The 16,783-nt window shown below is 47.3% G+C and overlaps 1 protein-coding gene across 1 annotated transcript in view; it reads left to right on the forward strand.

Annotated features, from left to right (window-relative positions):
• Nucleotides 1–1,274: 1,274 nt before the first annotated feature.
• LOC135895491 (rho guanine nucleotide exchange factor 5-like) overlaps nucleotides 1,275–16,783 on the forward strand; it is a 46,309-nt gene continuing 30,800 nt past the window's right edge. The window contains exon 1 of the mRNA XM_065423601.1: nucleotides 1,275–1,412. Within this exon, the coding sequence (XP_065279673.1) occupies nucleotides 1,275–1,412 (138 nt within the window). The remainder of the gene's footprint in view (nucleotides 1,413–16,783) is intronic.

Raw genomic sequence — 16,783 nt, forward strand, 5'->3', positions numbered from 1 at the left:
GGCGTTTTGAATTGAAAAATAAAAACATTTCAATCTGAAGAAGTAAAACCATTTTGATTGTATTTTTGCCATTTGTTTAGGTTTTGTTTTTTGCTGAAACAATTTGTCAAAATCAACACTAACTTATTTAAAGTTTCAGTGGGGCTGAATCTGCATATTTCACCGAAAAAAGTTTTGGTCAAAATATTTCACCCAGCTCTAGCTGTAACCTGCCTAGCAGAGAGGGATAGCCTCTGCATTTCCTCCACATGTAGCTGATTCCTGTCCACCCTCATCCTACCCCTATGCACAGGGATACAGGGAAGGGTTCATGAGATGATTCCTCAGGATATTTAACTGACTCATGTTATGCATGCATCTGTGTGTGTGTGCTTGTTGTGGGCTGGGAGTTTCAAAGGATCTGAAGGCAGTTAGAGTTCCAAACCCCACTGAATTTCTATGGGCTTAGTGTGCCTAATGCCCTTAGACCTCATTGAAAATCCCAGTGGTAGTCCTTAGGTTCCCCACAGTCTCCTGCTGCAGAAGTGGAGCCCTGCTGCTTGTTCCTTTTATTTCTGTCATTTGCAGTGTTGCCAACTCACACAAGATTTGGTGTTTTCTCTTGAGGTCCAGCTGTTGGAGCTTGAGACTTGGCATGAGACTATCTGCTTTTGTTTAAAAATAAAGTCTCTAGCCCTCATGTTTGTAGAGAAATGCTTGAAGACATGACTCAAGTGGGCCCTTAAGGCTCAGAAGCCAGAAAGCACAAATTAACCCCCTCCCCCCCCCACACACTTCTTATTTAAAAATAAAAAAACCCCATGATTTTTAAGCCATTATTTCTTAGGGCCTGATTGTTGAATGGTTGAGGCTGGCAATATTGGATCCGCTTAGGTTTTTAAGGTGAAATAAAAAAGCAAACCAGTTGTGATTCAACTTTACATTTCTAGACGATACTGGCCCAAGCACTAGCTTTGCCACCAGAAAAATCCCAGACTCAGACTTTTTAGTTTTTAAAAGTGTGGTGACTTCTTAATGGGTAAATAATCTAAGGTTGTAACCTTCCTTCCTGTCTCTCCTTTCATCCCCTCTTGTCTCCCTGTATTATTCTTTCACTTTTCTTTGTGCTCAGCTTTCTCTCTCTCCTCTCTTAACTTGGTCTGTGATTGTGAGTTCTGTATTTCCTTACTAGACTCTGCACTGCAGAGAAGACCAATCAGCCTGTAGCTCTCCTTGCTTCCTGTCTCTCCCAGCTAGAGTAGGTGTGCCCTACTCACCTGAAAAGTTAGACACAAATGAAATACCTTCAGCCTCAGGGAAGACAGAAAAACTTAAACCTGATTCCAATTGCAGAAGCGACAGCAGGAGCAGCTACCGGAACTGGGCTCAAAGCAAAGCACTGGCCCAAAAATCAAGGATGTGACACCCAGCAGGTAAGAGAACTGGATTCTGTCTCTCTTAGCAGTACTATGCGAGGGAAAACTTTGCTTTATTGCCACATTCCTGGGGGAATTGGGGAGGGAGAGACATGAGGCCTTGTATAGGAATTCCAGCTGAGCCGTGTCAGAAGATTTAATCAAGAATGTAATGGTATCTGACAGGCAACTTCACCAAAGCAGCCAGGAGAGAGGGAGGAGATCGGCCCACCATTTTAGGATACAGAGTGAAATCTCCAGGGAGTATTCCCTCCCGTGGGATAATAAACAAGGGCCTGGTTCTTAGGTATATTTCCCTCCCTCAAGCATAGTCATCAGGGGGCTGAGTTTAATTCTTAAAGTGGATATTTCCCTGAGGACAGTATCCGCAGAGTCTGGATTCAGTTTTCACCTGAAACAGACCCCTCAGGAGAGGGCACCCTGGGAGTTCTGGGTTCAGTCATCAGCAGATCTGCGTCCTTAGGGACAGTAACAAAGGGGCCTGGTTCAAATCCCAGTGGGTGGAGCCCTGTGGGCAAAGTAACCAGGGGTTCTATTCAACCTGCAGTGGTTAGAGTGCCCCTAAGTACAGGAAGCAGAAACCCTGAGTTTAATGCCCAAGGAGTAAATCTCCTTTCTTCCCATCCCCCTCCCCCCTCCATCCTCCTGACAATAGCGAGGGCCTGAGGTCTAGGTCTAGTCCTGGTTTCAGTTCACAGCAAAGAGTTTAATAGAGCCCCCACTCTGCCCTCCGAGTCTGGTGTCTGCTAACTCTCGGCCAGAGGCGGCCATTGAGGACCGTGACTGGGGGCTCTGGACTGTCTGAACTCTGGACACTTCGTTTTCTTCGTCAGTTTATTTGCTGAGTCTTATGACTTTTATGGCATGAAGGAGTTTGCTGGAAGTCAGGAGAGTGAGGTTCAGGGTACCTGAATACTACGCTTCTCCTCTTGCTCTCCTTACAGTCTGGAAATCCCTGCCTCCAGTGCCTCCCCCAGCAACCTTGATGTGACGAGCAAAGACTGGGGGGGGTCACAACAACCTACCTAAAAGCCTTAACACCCGTATTTCTCTCTGCACTGTCCCCTCCTCCCCATAACACTCACACTTCCTGTTGTGCTCCTGTCACAGACCCAGAGGTTGTGTGGGAGCTAGGTCAGATCTGGGAAGGAGGCCTCTGTAGGCCCCATAGAGAAGACTGGATTGGGAGTGGGAAGGAGAGATTTGTTGAGATGGACTGGTTGTGAGGAGGAGGCATTTGTGACTGTTCCAGGGGTTATAATGGAGGTGTATACAGTCAGGGGAGGAGGCGGCTGTATGCCAGTTCCTTAGGATTTTGCAGAGCTGGATTGGGTCAGAGAAGAGGTTTCTGTGATGTGGTCCTTAGCCATGTTTTGGAGCTGGAGAGCATCAGAAGAGACGGAGCTGGTGACTTGTTAATTGGATAATCTATTGGAGATGGAGTGGACAAGGGGAGGAGCTCTGATCCCATTCCTGGAGGGTGAATGTGAGCTGGACTGGTTCAGGGGAAAAGTATATGTGTGATCCATACTCCATTCAGTGTATCGGAATTGAGTAAGGTTTCAGGGAAGAGACACATGTGACCCAGACCATTAAGTTGAAACTGCATTTCAGGAGAAAAATACTCCTCATCCCTATGGATGGACAAGCCCTGCTAGCTCAGATCCAGTCCGTCACTCTGCTAATGTGGGATTGTCCCCTATAGTTCATGTTAGTAGTTCACACAGCTGTCCAGTCATGTGTTAACTGCCCCAAGCAATGGGGCTTCTGAACTTTCTTTGGGAAGCTATTTCACAGCCTAATCAATCTCACTGACAGAAAGTTATTCCTGATATTCAGGCCTTTCCTAATTTCATCCCACTATTCTGAGTCATAGTCTCTTGCACTGCCCTAATAATTCTGCTCCTTCTTTGGGGTTCACTCTTTTCAAAGAGTTCTAGACTACTATCTAGGGGTGGGTGCACGTGGCAAAAAGTTTTCTACAAATGTTAATCTGAAAAAAATTAAAATGAACGTTCTCCATTTGCGTTCATGCCCCTTTTGTGTTCACTTTGCATGGTTATCCTAGCAAGGCACAGTTTAAGAAAGATTGTAAAATATTTATGGAAAGTGATTTTTGAATTTAGACTTGTGAGTATTCACACCAGACATCCCATCAGGGAACCAAAATTTACCTTGTGACTTACGTATCTAATCAAAATGGCTCCAACTTTGTATGGTGAACAAATCAGAAAAAAAACTGTGGCCTGTTGACAGACAATTTCCAACTAGCAAAAACAAACAAAATGAAGCAAATACATTGTTTTGAGTTATTCTCCCAATTCCATGTTATCATGCCCACCACCTAGTGACTGTTCAGCTAAATTAAACATGTTTAGATAATTTAATAGTCTCTTCCCAGAAGTCAATCCCTCCAGCCTCCCTAGCTGTTTTCATTGTTGTAGCTCTTCTCTGAACTCCCTATTTTCTTTTCTGCTAATGAGGTACCCAGAAATGAATTCAGTGATACAGATGTAGTTGTGTCCATGTCTGAGCCATGTAGCGAGGGAGCATTGACTCCCTGCTCCAGGATGTGAAGCCTCTGCTTATGCAGCCCCAAATTAATAGCTTCTGAGGCCAGAATGGACCAATACAATCATCAAGTGTGACCTCCTGTATACCACAGGCTAAAGAACCTCACCTAATAATTTAGATACCAAGCTCAAAACTTCTGTTTGAACTTTCTGTTAGAAATACACCCAGTCTTGATTTAAAGACTTAAAGTGATGGAAAATCTACCACATCCACAGATAAATTGTTCCAAAATTGTTAATTACCCTCGCTGTTACAAATGTGTGCCTTATTATTTCTTGTCTGAATTTGTTTAGCTTCAGTTTCCAGCCATTGGATCTTGTTATGCCTTTTCCTGCTAGGTTAAAGAGCCATCTGCTATCAGAATTACACAGGCCATTTTTGCTGGAATATTGCATTGCAAACTCCTATCTGTTCGTTGTCCAAATCATTGTCCATTACCATTCCCTAAATTTCATGAAGGCTTATGCTGCAGCCTCAAATGATGCTGTAATTACGGTGGGGGGTGGGGTGGGCCCAGAATATGCAGTTGGGGCACAAATGTGTGTCCAAGTCAGTTTGTCCCTCAGTTTCTGTGTTGGGGATGGGGAGTGGGGTCTGAGCAGGACCTGAGAAATGGGATTCTGGTCCGTGTATTCAGGATGAGGAGGATGTTGTTTAATCCAGCAGGGGTGCATTGAAGCTGGATCATGTGAGGAGGGGTAGTGACCTAGTTGTGCTGTATCTGACACTCATCATGCCAAAGTTGCTAGGTAACAGTGTTCTGCTCTGTGGATGTAGGGCTCTTAACTTGTTTTACGGATTGAGTTGTATGGGTGCAGGTCTGTGATAACCTGTCTGAACTGGTCTTTTCAGCTCACAGGAGTTTCTGGCTCTCCTGCTCGTGTAGTTGAATTAGTCCAGTGGTTTTCAAACTTTTTGTATTGGTGACCCCTTTCAGACAGCAAGCCTCTGAGTGTGACCCCCCCCCCGCCTTATACATTAAAAATGGGGGGGCGGGCGGGCTAATTTAATTTAATTTAATGAGGGCTTGGCAGCTGTCAGCCCCACAGAGTTGACAGCTTGTGACCCCCATGTAATCACCTTGCGACCCCTTTGAAAACATCCTGAATTAGTCTGTCAGTAAAAATACTTCTCCTTCCCCACCTCATTCATCTGTTAAGTTTTAAATATTTGTATGCAAATACAACTATAGGGGAATTACTAGAGGGGAGACTGGAGCTGGATCAGATTGTGGCAGCAGCACCTGTAACACCAGTGCTGAAGGATGGTTCTGAGCTCAGCCAGGACATGGAAGGAGGGTGTGTGACCATAACACTGGAGGATGTATTAGAGCTGAATAGGCACAGAGAAAGGCAGAGTCTGTGACCCCCGCTCTGGAGAGTGCATCAGAGCTGCCTAGGGTTAGGGGAGGAAGGTGTTGGCTCTGGAGCTGGACAAGGTTTAGAACTGGATCAGGACAGAAAGCAGGTTTCTGTGACTTGGTTCTTAGAGGGTGTTTTGGAGATGGAAGAGGCCCGGGTAAGAAGGTGTGTAGAGGTCATCAGTGGAAAGTGTATGGGATATGGATGGAACCGGCGAGGAGACATCTGCAACCTGATCCTCAGAGGGCATGATGGAGCTGGATTGAGCCAGAGGAGGTGGCTATAACCTAGCTCCCTGATGATGTATTCCAGATGGATTCAGCCAGGAAGAAGTGTTTGGTGACCTGGTCACTAGAGAGTGAATGGGAACCTGACTGCGTCAAGCAGAGGACGCAGACACCGGAGGGTATATTTTGAACTGGATTTGGAGGACAGGTGGAACCATCTGCTACTTAGTTACTGAGGGTGCCTCAGAATTGGATCAGATTAGGAAAGGAGAGTCTGTAACCATGCCTTTGTGGTTGTGTCTAAATTGGATTGGGTCAGCCTCAGCCAGGATGTTTCCAGAGCTGGATCAGGTCAGGAGAGGAGGCTTCTCAAGGGTTAGGGAATTGCAGCTTAATCATTTCACAGGAAGAAGGGCAGCAGCCCAGTTCTGGAAAGTTTTGTCTTGATTGGAATGTATCATGGGAGGAGAGATTAGCAGGCTGGCCACCAAAAAGCGTATGGGCAGGGGCGGCGAGTTATATGGGCCTGTGGTGCCTGGGCTCCAGCAATATTCAGGGCCCAGGGGCCCAGCTCCACTAATGTTCGGGGCTGGGTCTCTCCCCCGGCGCCGCCTGCTGCCCCCACGCGCCTCCCCCGGGCCCTGGAGCATCCTTGCCTGAAGCGGGTAGCTGCCTCCTGCAGCTCCGTGCTGCCGGCTCCCGGCATCAACTGCTGCCGCAGGGTCCTAGTGTCCCCCACCCACAGGTGCCAGGCAGGCTGACCCTGCCCCTGCCCCTGCCCTTCCGCCTCGGACCCTTCCCTTTTCCGGCAGGACCCTCCACCAGCACAGGTCCCCCCGCCCCCGCTGCCCGCAGTCACCGCTCCCGCCCATGCTGGGCAAGGGGCAGCCCCACCCCTCATCCCCAGTGGGGGCAGCAGCAGGGGAGGAGGCACACACATGATGGCAGCCCCCCCCCCAGCACACACCACAGGGGAGGGCTTCCTGGACCTGAGAGGGGCCCTAGGAGCACATGCAGTGACAGTGGTGCGGGGTAAGTGTGCTGCTGAGAGGGAAAGAGGGGCCCCTCCCCCTGAGCTCACTGCTGCCGGCGGGGAGAGGGCTAGGGAGCATCCTCCTCTCTGTCCCCAGCCCCAGGGCAACCTGCCTGCACCCCAAACTCCTCATCCCCAGCCTTGCCCCATCCCGGAGCCTGCACCCCCAGCCAGAGCTCTCACCCCCCTGCACCCCAACCCTCTACCTCAGCCCTGAGCCCCCCCTGCACCCTGAATCCTGAATCCCTGGCCCAACCTCGCAGACCTCACCCTCGCACCTGAACTCTCTGCCCCAGCCCTGAGTCCATCCCACATCCCAAACTCCTCATCCCCAGCCTGAGCCCTCATCCTCCCACATCCTAACCCTCTGCCCTAGCCCTGACCCCCTCCCACATCCCAAGCCCCTCATCCCCAGCCCTCATCCTCCTGCACCCTAACCCTCTCCCCCAGCCCTGATTCCCCTCCTGCACCGTGAACCCCTCATCCCCAGCCCCACCCCTCCAGCCCTCACCTCCACACACCAACCCTCTGCCTGAGCCCCTTCCACCCCCAAACCCCTCATCACCAGCCCCACACCAGAGCCCTCACATTTTTACATTATTTTAAAAATATGTATCGGCTTACAAGGCAGATGTGGTGGGGCGGGACTTGGACCCGTTCTGGGCCCCACCAAAAATTATATAAACCTGCCACCCCAGCGTATGGGACCTGGTCCAGGTCAAAGAAGGAAGTGTTCTGCCCAGGCCTCCTGAGGGTTCTGCTCAGAGCTGATTCCTGGCAGTGCGGTGATAATTCTAAGTCTCAAAAGTGCTGGGATAATAACATGAACTTTACAAGATGACCCAGGACACAAGAGCTGAGTCTCGGTTACAGGCAGCTGTATAGCATGTTGGATGTTGCCATTGTTCAGGGCTGCCACAAGGCGGCAGGGTGTCCCTGACTCCAATAGCTACTGTTACATCTTCCATCAATATAATCAAATCAAATCTACTCAACTCTGTTTTGTTAATATAAAATTAAGATGTTTAGATACGTATTGTAAAAGGGAGAAAAATCTTTAAATAAAAAAGGCAAGTATCAAAATAATTTGAAACACACACACACCACTCGGTGTTTTCTTATTTTTTTTTATATATATATATAAACATTCCAACTCACTGTATATAGATATTGCCTTGCATTGTTTGTTTTATTCACTTGTTGCTTTGTGTCTGAAACTATATTGTAAGCTCTTTGGGGCAGGGGCAGTCTCTCGCTCTGTGTTTTCATGATGCCTAGCACAATGGAGTTTTGATCCTGTGGGCGCTAGTTGTATATAAATAATTAGTAATAATAACTCTGCCCCTGTCCACTGCCACCATGTGTCCCCACCACCTCTGTGCACATTCCATGTTAGACATATCCGTGCTTGCAGTAAGTATTTCAGTCTTGGGAGCTGTTAGAAAATGGTAGGGAAAAAATGTGGTGGAAGTTTTCAGATAGCTAATTTTCCATTTTCCTTAGGAAACCATTTGATGAAGGAGGGAGTGTTAGGATTCAGATACGGGCTAGGAGAGGCCAGGGGGAGGAGGTGAAATGTGTTAGGAACATACATAGCAGGGTTTTGGCCTTGGGGGACAGCAATGTGTGGAGGCCGCAGTACAGCACAGACCCAAACTGGGGCTGTACATCATGATACAATTCAGGGAAAGGAGGCTCTGGGAAAAGGAATGGTTCAGAGGACAGGTAACCTACCCTCCTAACGAGCCTGAGAGGGCTTCCTCAAGGCACAGGTAATGCAGAGACGCTATTTCACCTCTGAAGCCATCCAGTACCAGTGTGATGAGCTGAAGAGAAAGCTAGAAATGCCAGGTGCTTTCTGTGGAAGTCTGGTTCAACACTGCACTCAGCATCCTTGCCATTGGTCCTCTCAAGGCATCAGCCAGCCTAGTCCCTCTCTGTGCCTAGAGGATTTCCCTTAGGAAGTTTAGACATTCTCAGAGCTCCCCCTCTGATTCACCTTCTCCTCTCCTCTCTGCACAGCAAGCAATGTTACTTGTTTCCACTTCTCGAGTCCTCTACAGCCGCAGGGAATGAGGACAAGAAATCTGGATACACACTGGGGCCATGAAGTTGGCTTATCTAGGAACAACAAATCCAGACAAGCCAATTTCATCGGCATGACGTGTGCAGTACCCAGTCACAAGAGTGGGTCAGGACCCTAAAAGGCAGCCTTAGACTGCGATTATGTGGGAGAATAATGTGACAGCTGAGTCGTCTGCTGGATGTTTTCAGAGCTTGTGAAAAGTAGCTGTCATCTGTCTGTCTCCATGCAAAATAGCATGCACCTCTATGGTGCTTCTCTGTACACAACAAAAATAAGGTCAAGGCATGAAGATAAGCACCAAAGGTAAACAACAAGCAACAGAGTCAAGATTTGTTTGTGGCAGTCAGAGCAAAATGGAAAAAAGTGTCTAGTACAAGGGGTGGTGGACATGCATGCAGTACAAGCAGGCATTTGACAGAAGCATGTCTTGTCCAGCACTAATAACAAAGCAATACAAAAACAAAATATATTCATAAGAATACAACAGGGGAGGAAATGGGGAAAGAGTTCTCTGTTGTCCCTTGATACATCAATTTAAACAGCAAAGTTCTACAATAGATTGATTTGTGACAGTGGAAATGAACAAAAAGCAAATTCAAAATAGAGGCAGGATCTGACTACAGAACTATTGCAGCAAGTCCATGCAAAAAGATTAGTAACCATTCTGTGCTAAAATCAAAAGCTACGCTTCTTATGCTGAGAGAAACAACACTGTGGCAAAGTATAACTTTTCAGGCCTGCATATTGCAAGGGGAAATGTTACTGAGGTAGTAATAATGGTATGGACCTGATAGAGCAGAGGTGGGCAAACTACGGCAGCCCGTGGGACCGTCCTGCCCGGCCCTTGAGCTCCCAGCCGAGGAGGCTAGTCCCTGGCCCCTCCCCTACTGTTCCCTCTCCCCCGCAGCCACGCCACCACGCGGGCAGCGCTCTGGGCGGCGGGGTTGTGCGCTCCTGCCGAGCAGCGCGGCAGCGTGTTTGGCTCCAGCCGGGTGGCGAGACTGCCAGACATGCTGCTCTGAGCGGCGTGGTAAGGGGGCCGGGGGGTTGGATAAGGAGCAGGGAGTGCTGGTTGGCCAGTCAGGGGACAGGGAGCAGGGGGTGGTTGGATGGGGTGGAGGTTCTGGGGGGCGGTCAGGAGACGACGAGGGTGGGTTTGGATAGGCGTGGAAGTCCCGCGGGGGCCTGTCAGGGGGCAGGGTGTGGATGGGGTCAGGGGATGGGGAACGGGGGGGTTGGATAGGCGTGGGGTCCCGGGGGGCCTGTCAAGCGGCAGGGGTGTGGATAGGGGTCAGAGCAGTCAGGGTACTGGGAGCAGGGGGTTGGATAGGGGGTGGGGTCCCGGGGGCGGTTAGGGGTGGGGGGTCCTGGGAGGGGGCAGTTAGGGGACAAGGAGCAGGGGGGGTTGGATGGGTGGGGGTTATGAGGGGGGCGGGAAGTGGGAGGGGGCGGATAGGGGGCGGGGGCCAGGCTGTTTGGGGAGGCACAGCCTTCCCTACCCGGCCCTCCATACAGTTTTGCAACCCCAATGTGGCCCTCGGGCCAAAAAGTGTGCCCACCCCTGTGATAGAGCCTTGGTCCCATGGTTGGGTTATACAGTAGTCTTCAGACAAGGGTTTAAAAAAATGGGTGCCTAAAGTTAAGTTCCTAAATCCACTCCTAAATGAGTCTGGTGTGATTGAACAATTGCAGCGTTGCCACAGCTTGTGATTTTCTCACAAGCATCACAATATTTGGTGGTGTTCTTAAAGCCACAGCTCCTGCAGCTGAGTGATTATGTGAGAATCTCAGCTTTCATAAAAAATGTCTAGGCCTCATGGTTGCAGAGAAAAGCTTGAATATGGGATCTGAGTGTAATCTAAAAGGTTCAAATCAGAAAGCAAAGAAAAAGAGCCTCCAGTTTATCATTTTTTAAAATCTCATGAGTTTAAGATAATCTCGTGCTTTTGGGGGGCCTGGCTCATGATCTTTGAACACATGGGGTTGGCAATTCTGCAATTGCATTTGAAAGCCACTTATTTAGGTGCCTCACTATGGACTTAGGAGCCTAACTTCAGGCACCCATTTTTGAAAACCTTGGTTTCACTAGTAGTTATTTAAAGAGGTAGGTAACTTGTATACAGAAGAGCTTGCAGAAGAAAACCAATGAGGCATTTAGTAGGTGGGAATGGTATAAGCCTGTACACTATAACACAGTGGTTTTCAACCTTTTTTCATTTGCAGGTCCCTAAAAAAAATTTGAATGGAGGTGTGAACCCCTTTGGAAATCTTAGACATAGTCTGCAGACCCGAAAACCATTGCTGTAACACATCCCAGCAATGTTCACCACAGGGAGCCACCAAAATGCAGCTACCATGTAAAATCGTATTAACCCTGAGAAATAAAATAGCAGAGGACTGTGAGTGTTTGGTTAAATAGGAGATTATTGAGGAAGTGAACTCACTGAACAACTGGGTTAACAGTATGATCACTGTGATATAGCCAAATATGCTAAAGAGTTATATGGCTCCAAAAGCCCCAGCGCCCCCAGCCCTCGTGCGCTGGGCGGTACAGTCTGAGCACCCGGCGGGCAGCGCGGCCCCAGCACCAGCCACCCCGAGTCCCTGTGGGAGGCAGGCCTGCCCAGCCCCAGTGAGCCTAGGCCAGCCAGGGCAGAGCGCTGGGAACTGCAGGAGGGGGCCTGGCCTGGGGGTGGAGCGTGGGTGGGGCCACACTAGGCTGTTTGGGGAGAGACAGCCTCCCCCTGCCTATGATAGCCACCATCCATGAAAACAGAATAACTATATTATTTTAAAACCGCATGAATGAGGCGTCATCTCTGTGGTTATAGCACTCTGTGATTACGCAAAGACATCTTTCCAGTGTGTTGCCATCCATATGGTGTTGCTTGTTTCACAACTTTCCTTTGTTCATTCATTTTGGTTGCCTTTTTTCATTTGTTACTTTGATTGCTTAGTGCTGGATTCTGGAGCACCATGAGGAGCTGCATGACCATTCCTTCCTGGGTGTTATCAGTGGAGGATTTTTGTGAGGGAATGTTAGAGGAAGGCTTGTCTGGTTGTTAAGCACTGACTGGGAGTCAGGAGATCTCAGCTCAAATTCAGACTCTGGCACAGACTGCCTGTGTGACCTGGGACAAGTGAAGTGATTTTTCTGCCTCCGTTCCCCAGCTGTAAAATGGGGATAATTTTTCCACACTTGATCTGTCTTGTCTAATGAGGCTGTAAGCTTCTCAGGGAAGAGACTGCCTCCGACTACTGTTAGTTCAGCGCCTCACACAACTGAGGCCCGGATCTCAATTGTACACTACTGTAATACTGCTACTAATAATGGCAGGTGCAAAATGTGGATGCTATATCTTTGGAATTGGAGTATCATTCTAAAGGGCCTACAGTATATGGGTAAGTTTCTTTACACTTAAATCAGATGGCTTATGATCATATTCAGCTCTAACATGGTCATGGCATGCTCAGGTTCAGGTCTGAATTTGCTGTTCTTGGTGCTTAATTAGCAGACACCTACTAGCCTGAGGACTAAGCCTTCTACTCGGCAGCAGAGGCAAAAGATGCACAGCACCCTGGGGAGAAGCCGAGAGCACTCCCTACTGGCTGCCAGTGAAATATCCCTGGATCTTTAATTCTTTTGGCTCAGCCTTAGGCCCGTAGGTGCCTTTAGAACTCTGCCCCAACTGCTGGGAATGAGGGGGAGCTTTGCCCATACATTGTCCTCCCTCTGTCTCCTCCCTATCTGCTGTGACGCAGGGCCAGATTTAAGGGAAGGAGACCCAGGTGACTGCCGGGGGTGTTGGGCTGTTGTTTGCAACAAAAGGGAAAATACAATCTTTGAAGTAAAATGTTTCAGGTATTCCATATGTGGATTCATTTTTCACTAACCACCTAGAATGTTCTGGACCTTTGTAGAATCTTGTGGAACCTTGCAGACTTTCTGAGAACTACATTTTCCTTGAACTTCCTAGAAAGTTGTTAGCCAGGCCCTCATGGATATATAAGGGGCGGGGCATCTCCAGTCAGTGAGTATAAGAATGAAGTGAAGTGAGAGCCCAGCTGCAACATTGTGAACCTTGTTTTGTTGGGTAATTGTGAAAGTGTACTTATGTTTTAAGACTTGAAGAGTGTAAATAGTTACTAATGAAGGACATATTTAGTGAGATGCCAGAGATATCTATCAAACTCCTATCTACACAACAATATAAAAGAAATACTGTTACTTCTTTTGCCAAGCTTGACACGTAGTGTTTGATGATTTTCTAAGACTGCGAAAATAGACGTTTGCTCTCCCTAATACTGTCTATTTTCCCCTGTAGAAAATAAAAGATGCCCCGAAGAAGCCTTCAGGAGCTCAATACAGGAAGTGAAGAGCTCAGTTGCAATCTAGTTTGCAGCAAGGGGAAAATTCGATGGGAAAATATCTGAAACAAAACAACATATACCGGGCTTTAGCCAGTAGCAATCATCCCAGTGCCGAAGAAAATGTGGAGCGAAGCATAAACGATGGAAGTCCTATTACTAAGGTAAGGAATGGAAATGTGAGGAAAGTGATGGAGAATCGTACAGTTTGCCTGGTGGCGTAAAGGAAAGTGATGATAAAGAAGAATGTGTCTCACATGAAAATGACTCCATATGAAAAGGAGAGTAATGATAAAGAAGAATCAGCCTCGCATGATGACAGAAACAGCAATGAGAAAAATTGCGCACCACAAATTGATACATCAGATTCTGCTTTATGGCCAGCAATCCTAAACTCTGCTGATATTGATCGTACAATTTTGAATGGGCCAGGCAAAACCAAGGATATGATGTTTCCAGTAAATGAGCAGAAGTGACACTTCTCAAAGTCGCACTGCGAAAGAGTGCTCGAGAATGGTGAGAAAGTGAATCAACATTGGTTAGTTTACTTGAAATCAACTGACAAAGTGTTCTGGTTTTGTTGCAAAATATTTGACAAGAATGACAAATCGTTGCTTGCACTTTCTGTGCATAATTACTGGCATAATTTAGCTGATGCTCTGAAACAACATGAAAAGTCACCCGGCCATTTTACGGCCTACTCCAAATGGATGGAGTCGAGTCCAGGCTCAAGCTGAATAAATGCATAGATGCAGAAAACCAGTGCATCATTAATGTAGAAACCCAGCATTGGAGGAACATGCTCAAGCATCTGATCTCAATTACCCTCTTCCTTCCAAAGAATAATTTGGCATTCTAGGGCTCGTTGGATAAGTTGTTCACTGAACATAATGGTAATTTCCTCAGTTTGGTAGAGCTCCTTGGGAAATACAATGATGTCATGCATGAGTACCTATGTCAAGTAATTTGTAAAGAAGCTATGGACCACTCCTGCAGCAAAACAATTCAAAATGAATTGATTGACCTTATGGCAGGGAAGGTGCTTGATAACATACTGATGCGGCTTGGCGAAGTGAAGTACTACACCATAATAAGGGACTGCACTCCTGACATTAGTCACAGTGAAAAGATGCCATTTACAGTAAGATTTGTTGACGACGAGAATGGCTGTATCCAAGTAAAGGAACACTTCATCAGTTTCTGGTCTGTGGATGACTCTACTGGAAAAGGCCTAACAGAACTGTTTATGAATGTTTTGAATGAGAATAAAATAAAGCTTCAGGAGTGCTGTGGCCAAGGCTATGACAACAGCACTGACATGAAAGGAAGAAACAGTGGTGTGCAGGCAAGGATCCCTATGCTGAATCCAAGAGCTTTCTTTGTGCCTTATGGCTGCCATTCCCTCAACCTGGTTGTGCCAGATGTAGTGTCATCTTCTTTAGATTCAGTATCTCTCTTTGGAGTACTGCAAAGACTATATACCTCCCGTTTTCAGCATCAATCATCAGGTGGAAGATCCTCATGGACAATGTTACAAATCTGACCATGAAGCCACTAAGTGACACTCGCTGGGAGAGCTGCATTGACAGCATAAGGCCAGTGAGGTACCAAGTAACTGAGGTTTACGATGCCCTGATGGAACTGGCGTAGTCTAGTAAAGGTGAGGCCAGAATCCAACATGAGGCACAAAGCCTAGCAAACCAGATCATTGACTTCAAATATCTGGTCTCAATTGCGATTTGGCACGATATCCTGTTCCAAGTAAACATTGTAATCAAGGCATTACAAACTCAGTCAATGGACATCACAACTGCTACTACTTTGATGAGAAGCTGCCTTGATTTCATTGTGGTCTACAGAGACAACAGATTTGAAGATGCCATCACTGCTGCTAAAGAAATGGCGGAAAACTTCGCAGTTGACCCTGTCTTCAAGGAAACTCATATTCATTGGAAGAAAGGATAGTTTGTTACGAGGGCAAAGATAAGATGATGGGAAGCTTGGTGCTAGTTGACACCGCTCGAGTATCCATCGAAGGAAGGTTTGGACAAATGAAGCACCGCAAAAAGACCTGGGGGAGGGGAGGTTGTATGACCTTAGTAAACTGTCAGCAGATAGGAAAACACTCTTGAACAATTGTGTGGACCTTCACCAGACTCTGACACATGGGGAATGTTCAGACATCAATGATAAAGACCTCTATGAAGAATTGGACAACATCCATCACTTTTTGCTACACGGGAAGCACTCTCCACTCCAAGTTCTCCAATTCATTCAGGATGCAGAACTGAAGGACACTTTTCCTAATATGTGGAGAGCTTTGAGGATTCTGCTCACGCTGCCGGTCACAGTCACGAGTGGTGAGCTTTTCGAAGCTCAGGCTCATTAAAACATATCTTCAATTGACTATGGCCGACAAGAGACTCACATTGCTTGCATTTTATTGCTTGAAAATGATGTTGGCCAGTCTTTGGATCTCTCTGATGCTGTGCTTCAGTTTGTGAGGGCAAAGGCAAGAAAAGCGACCTTTTGAACTAAAGGACTAGGGTTAACATTCTAAGGTTGTCATCTACCGTAACACGGTTTAATACTGGTCCACCCAGTGTTGGTGCACCGTTCAATTTCTTGATGTTAGTATATTTCAGTTATTCTTAAAATTAAAAAGTTTCTTTAAGCGTAGGAAGAAACCAATTTATTTGCTTATATATGGCATAAATATTGGCATTCATATATGGCACAGATTTACAGATCCAAGTGTGGAAATTTATCATCTAATATGACAGGGATAAATCATGCATGCAAATCTTGCAGCAAAGTTGTGAAATGGGCTACGCATGCAATAAAAATAAGGTATTCAAAAGTTTAATAAATGGCTGAGGCACTGAAGACACTCCTTGCCTGGGGTACCATTTGGTCTAGGACTTGCCCTGGCTGTGAGGGAGGACTGGGAGGAGCTTCGCTCATTATTTCTTCTGCTCCCTGCCTCAGTCACAACTGTGAGGAGGGGACTCCTGTCCTGTCCTCTCCTCTCTTCCCATGACTCCTACAAAAGATGGGCTGATTTCCTATCAGGAGGTGTGGGCCATCTTCTCCCCTTTCCACTACTGTAAGGGAGAGACTCTTTTTGTCTCTTCTCTTCCTCCTCTCCCCTTAATGTTGCAAGAGAGTCTCTTCTCCATCCCTCCCTGCCCAGTTGCTGTGATAGCTCCTCTCTCTGCTTTTTCCCAATTCCCCTCATCTACTGTGCGGCAGGAACCACCCACGGCCTCAGCCTCTCTCTCCCCCGCATCCTCAATCCCCAGATAGGATAGTGGGTTCTTTCCACTTCTTCCTTCTTTTTCTGCACTCTCCCCCATTTTTCCCCTGGATAGTTTCCCTCTCTTTCCAAGCTGCTCAAAAATATACCAGCCTCAGTTCTCTGCTGCAGCTGCCTCTAGCATGTTTTGGACTTCTTTACTGAGCTCAGTCAGCCAAGTCTCACTGATTTTTGTGGAGGAATTTGATGGGGGATGACAGCAGCTGTGTGGGGTGGTGGTGTGTGTGTGTGTGTGGGGGGGGGGCCCTGCAGGAGCTGGATGTTCCAGAGGAGCTTATTGAACACATGGAGGAAGTGGTTTTGCAGTTTCATTGCTCCTCAAATTGCTTCAAGCACTGGCAGTGAAAATGAGTCAAGGTTGGTAAATTTCACTCTGCTGGTGCCTGTATTCCAAGGGAAGTTT

The sequence above is a fragment of the Emys orbicularis genome, chromosome 1 (assembly GCF_028017835.1).
Source record: "Emys orbicularis isolate rEmyOrb1 chromosome 1, rEmyOrb1.hap1, whole genome shotgun sequence".
Classification (NCBI taxonomy): Eukaryota; Metazoa; Chordata; order Testudines; family Emydidae; genus Emys; species Emys orbicularis.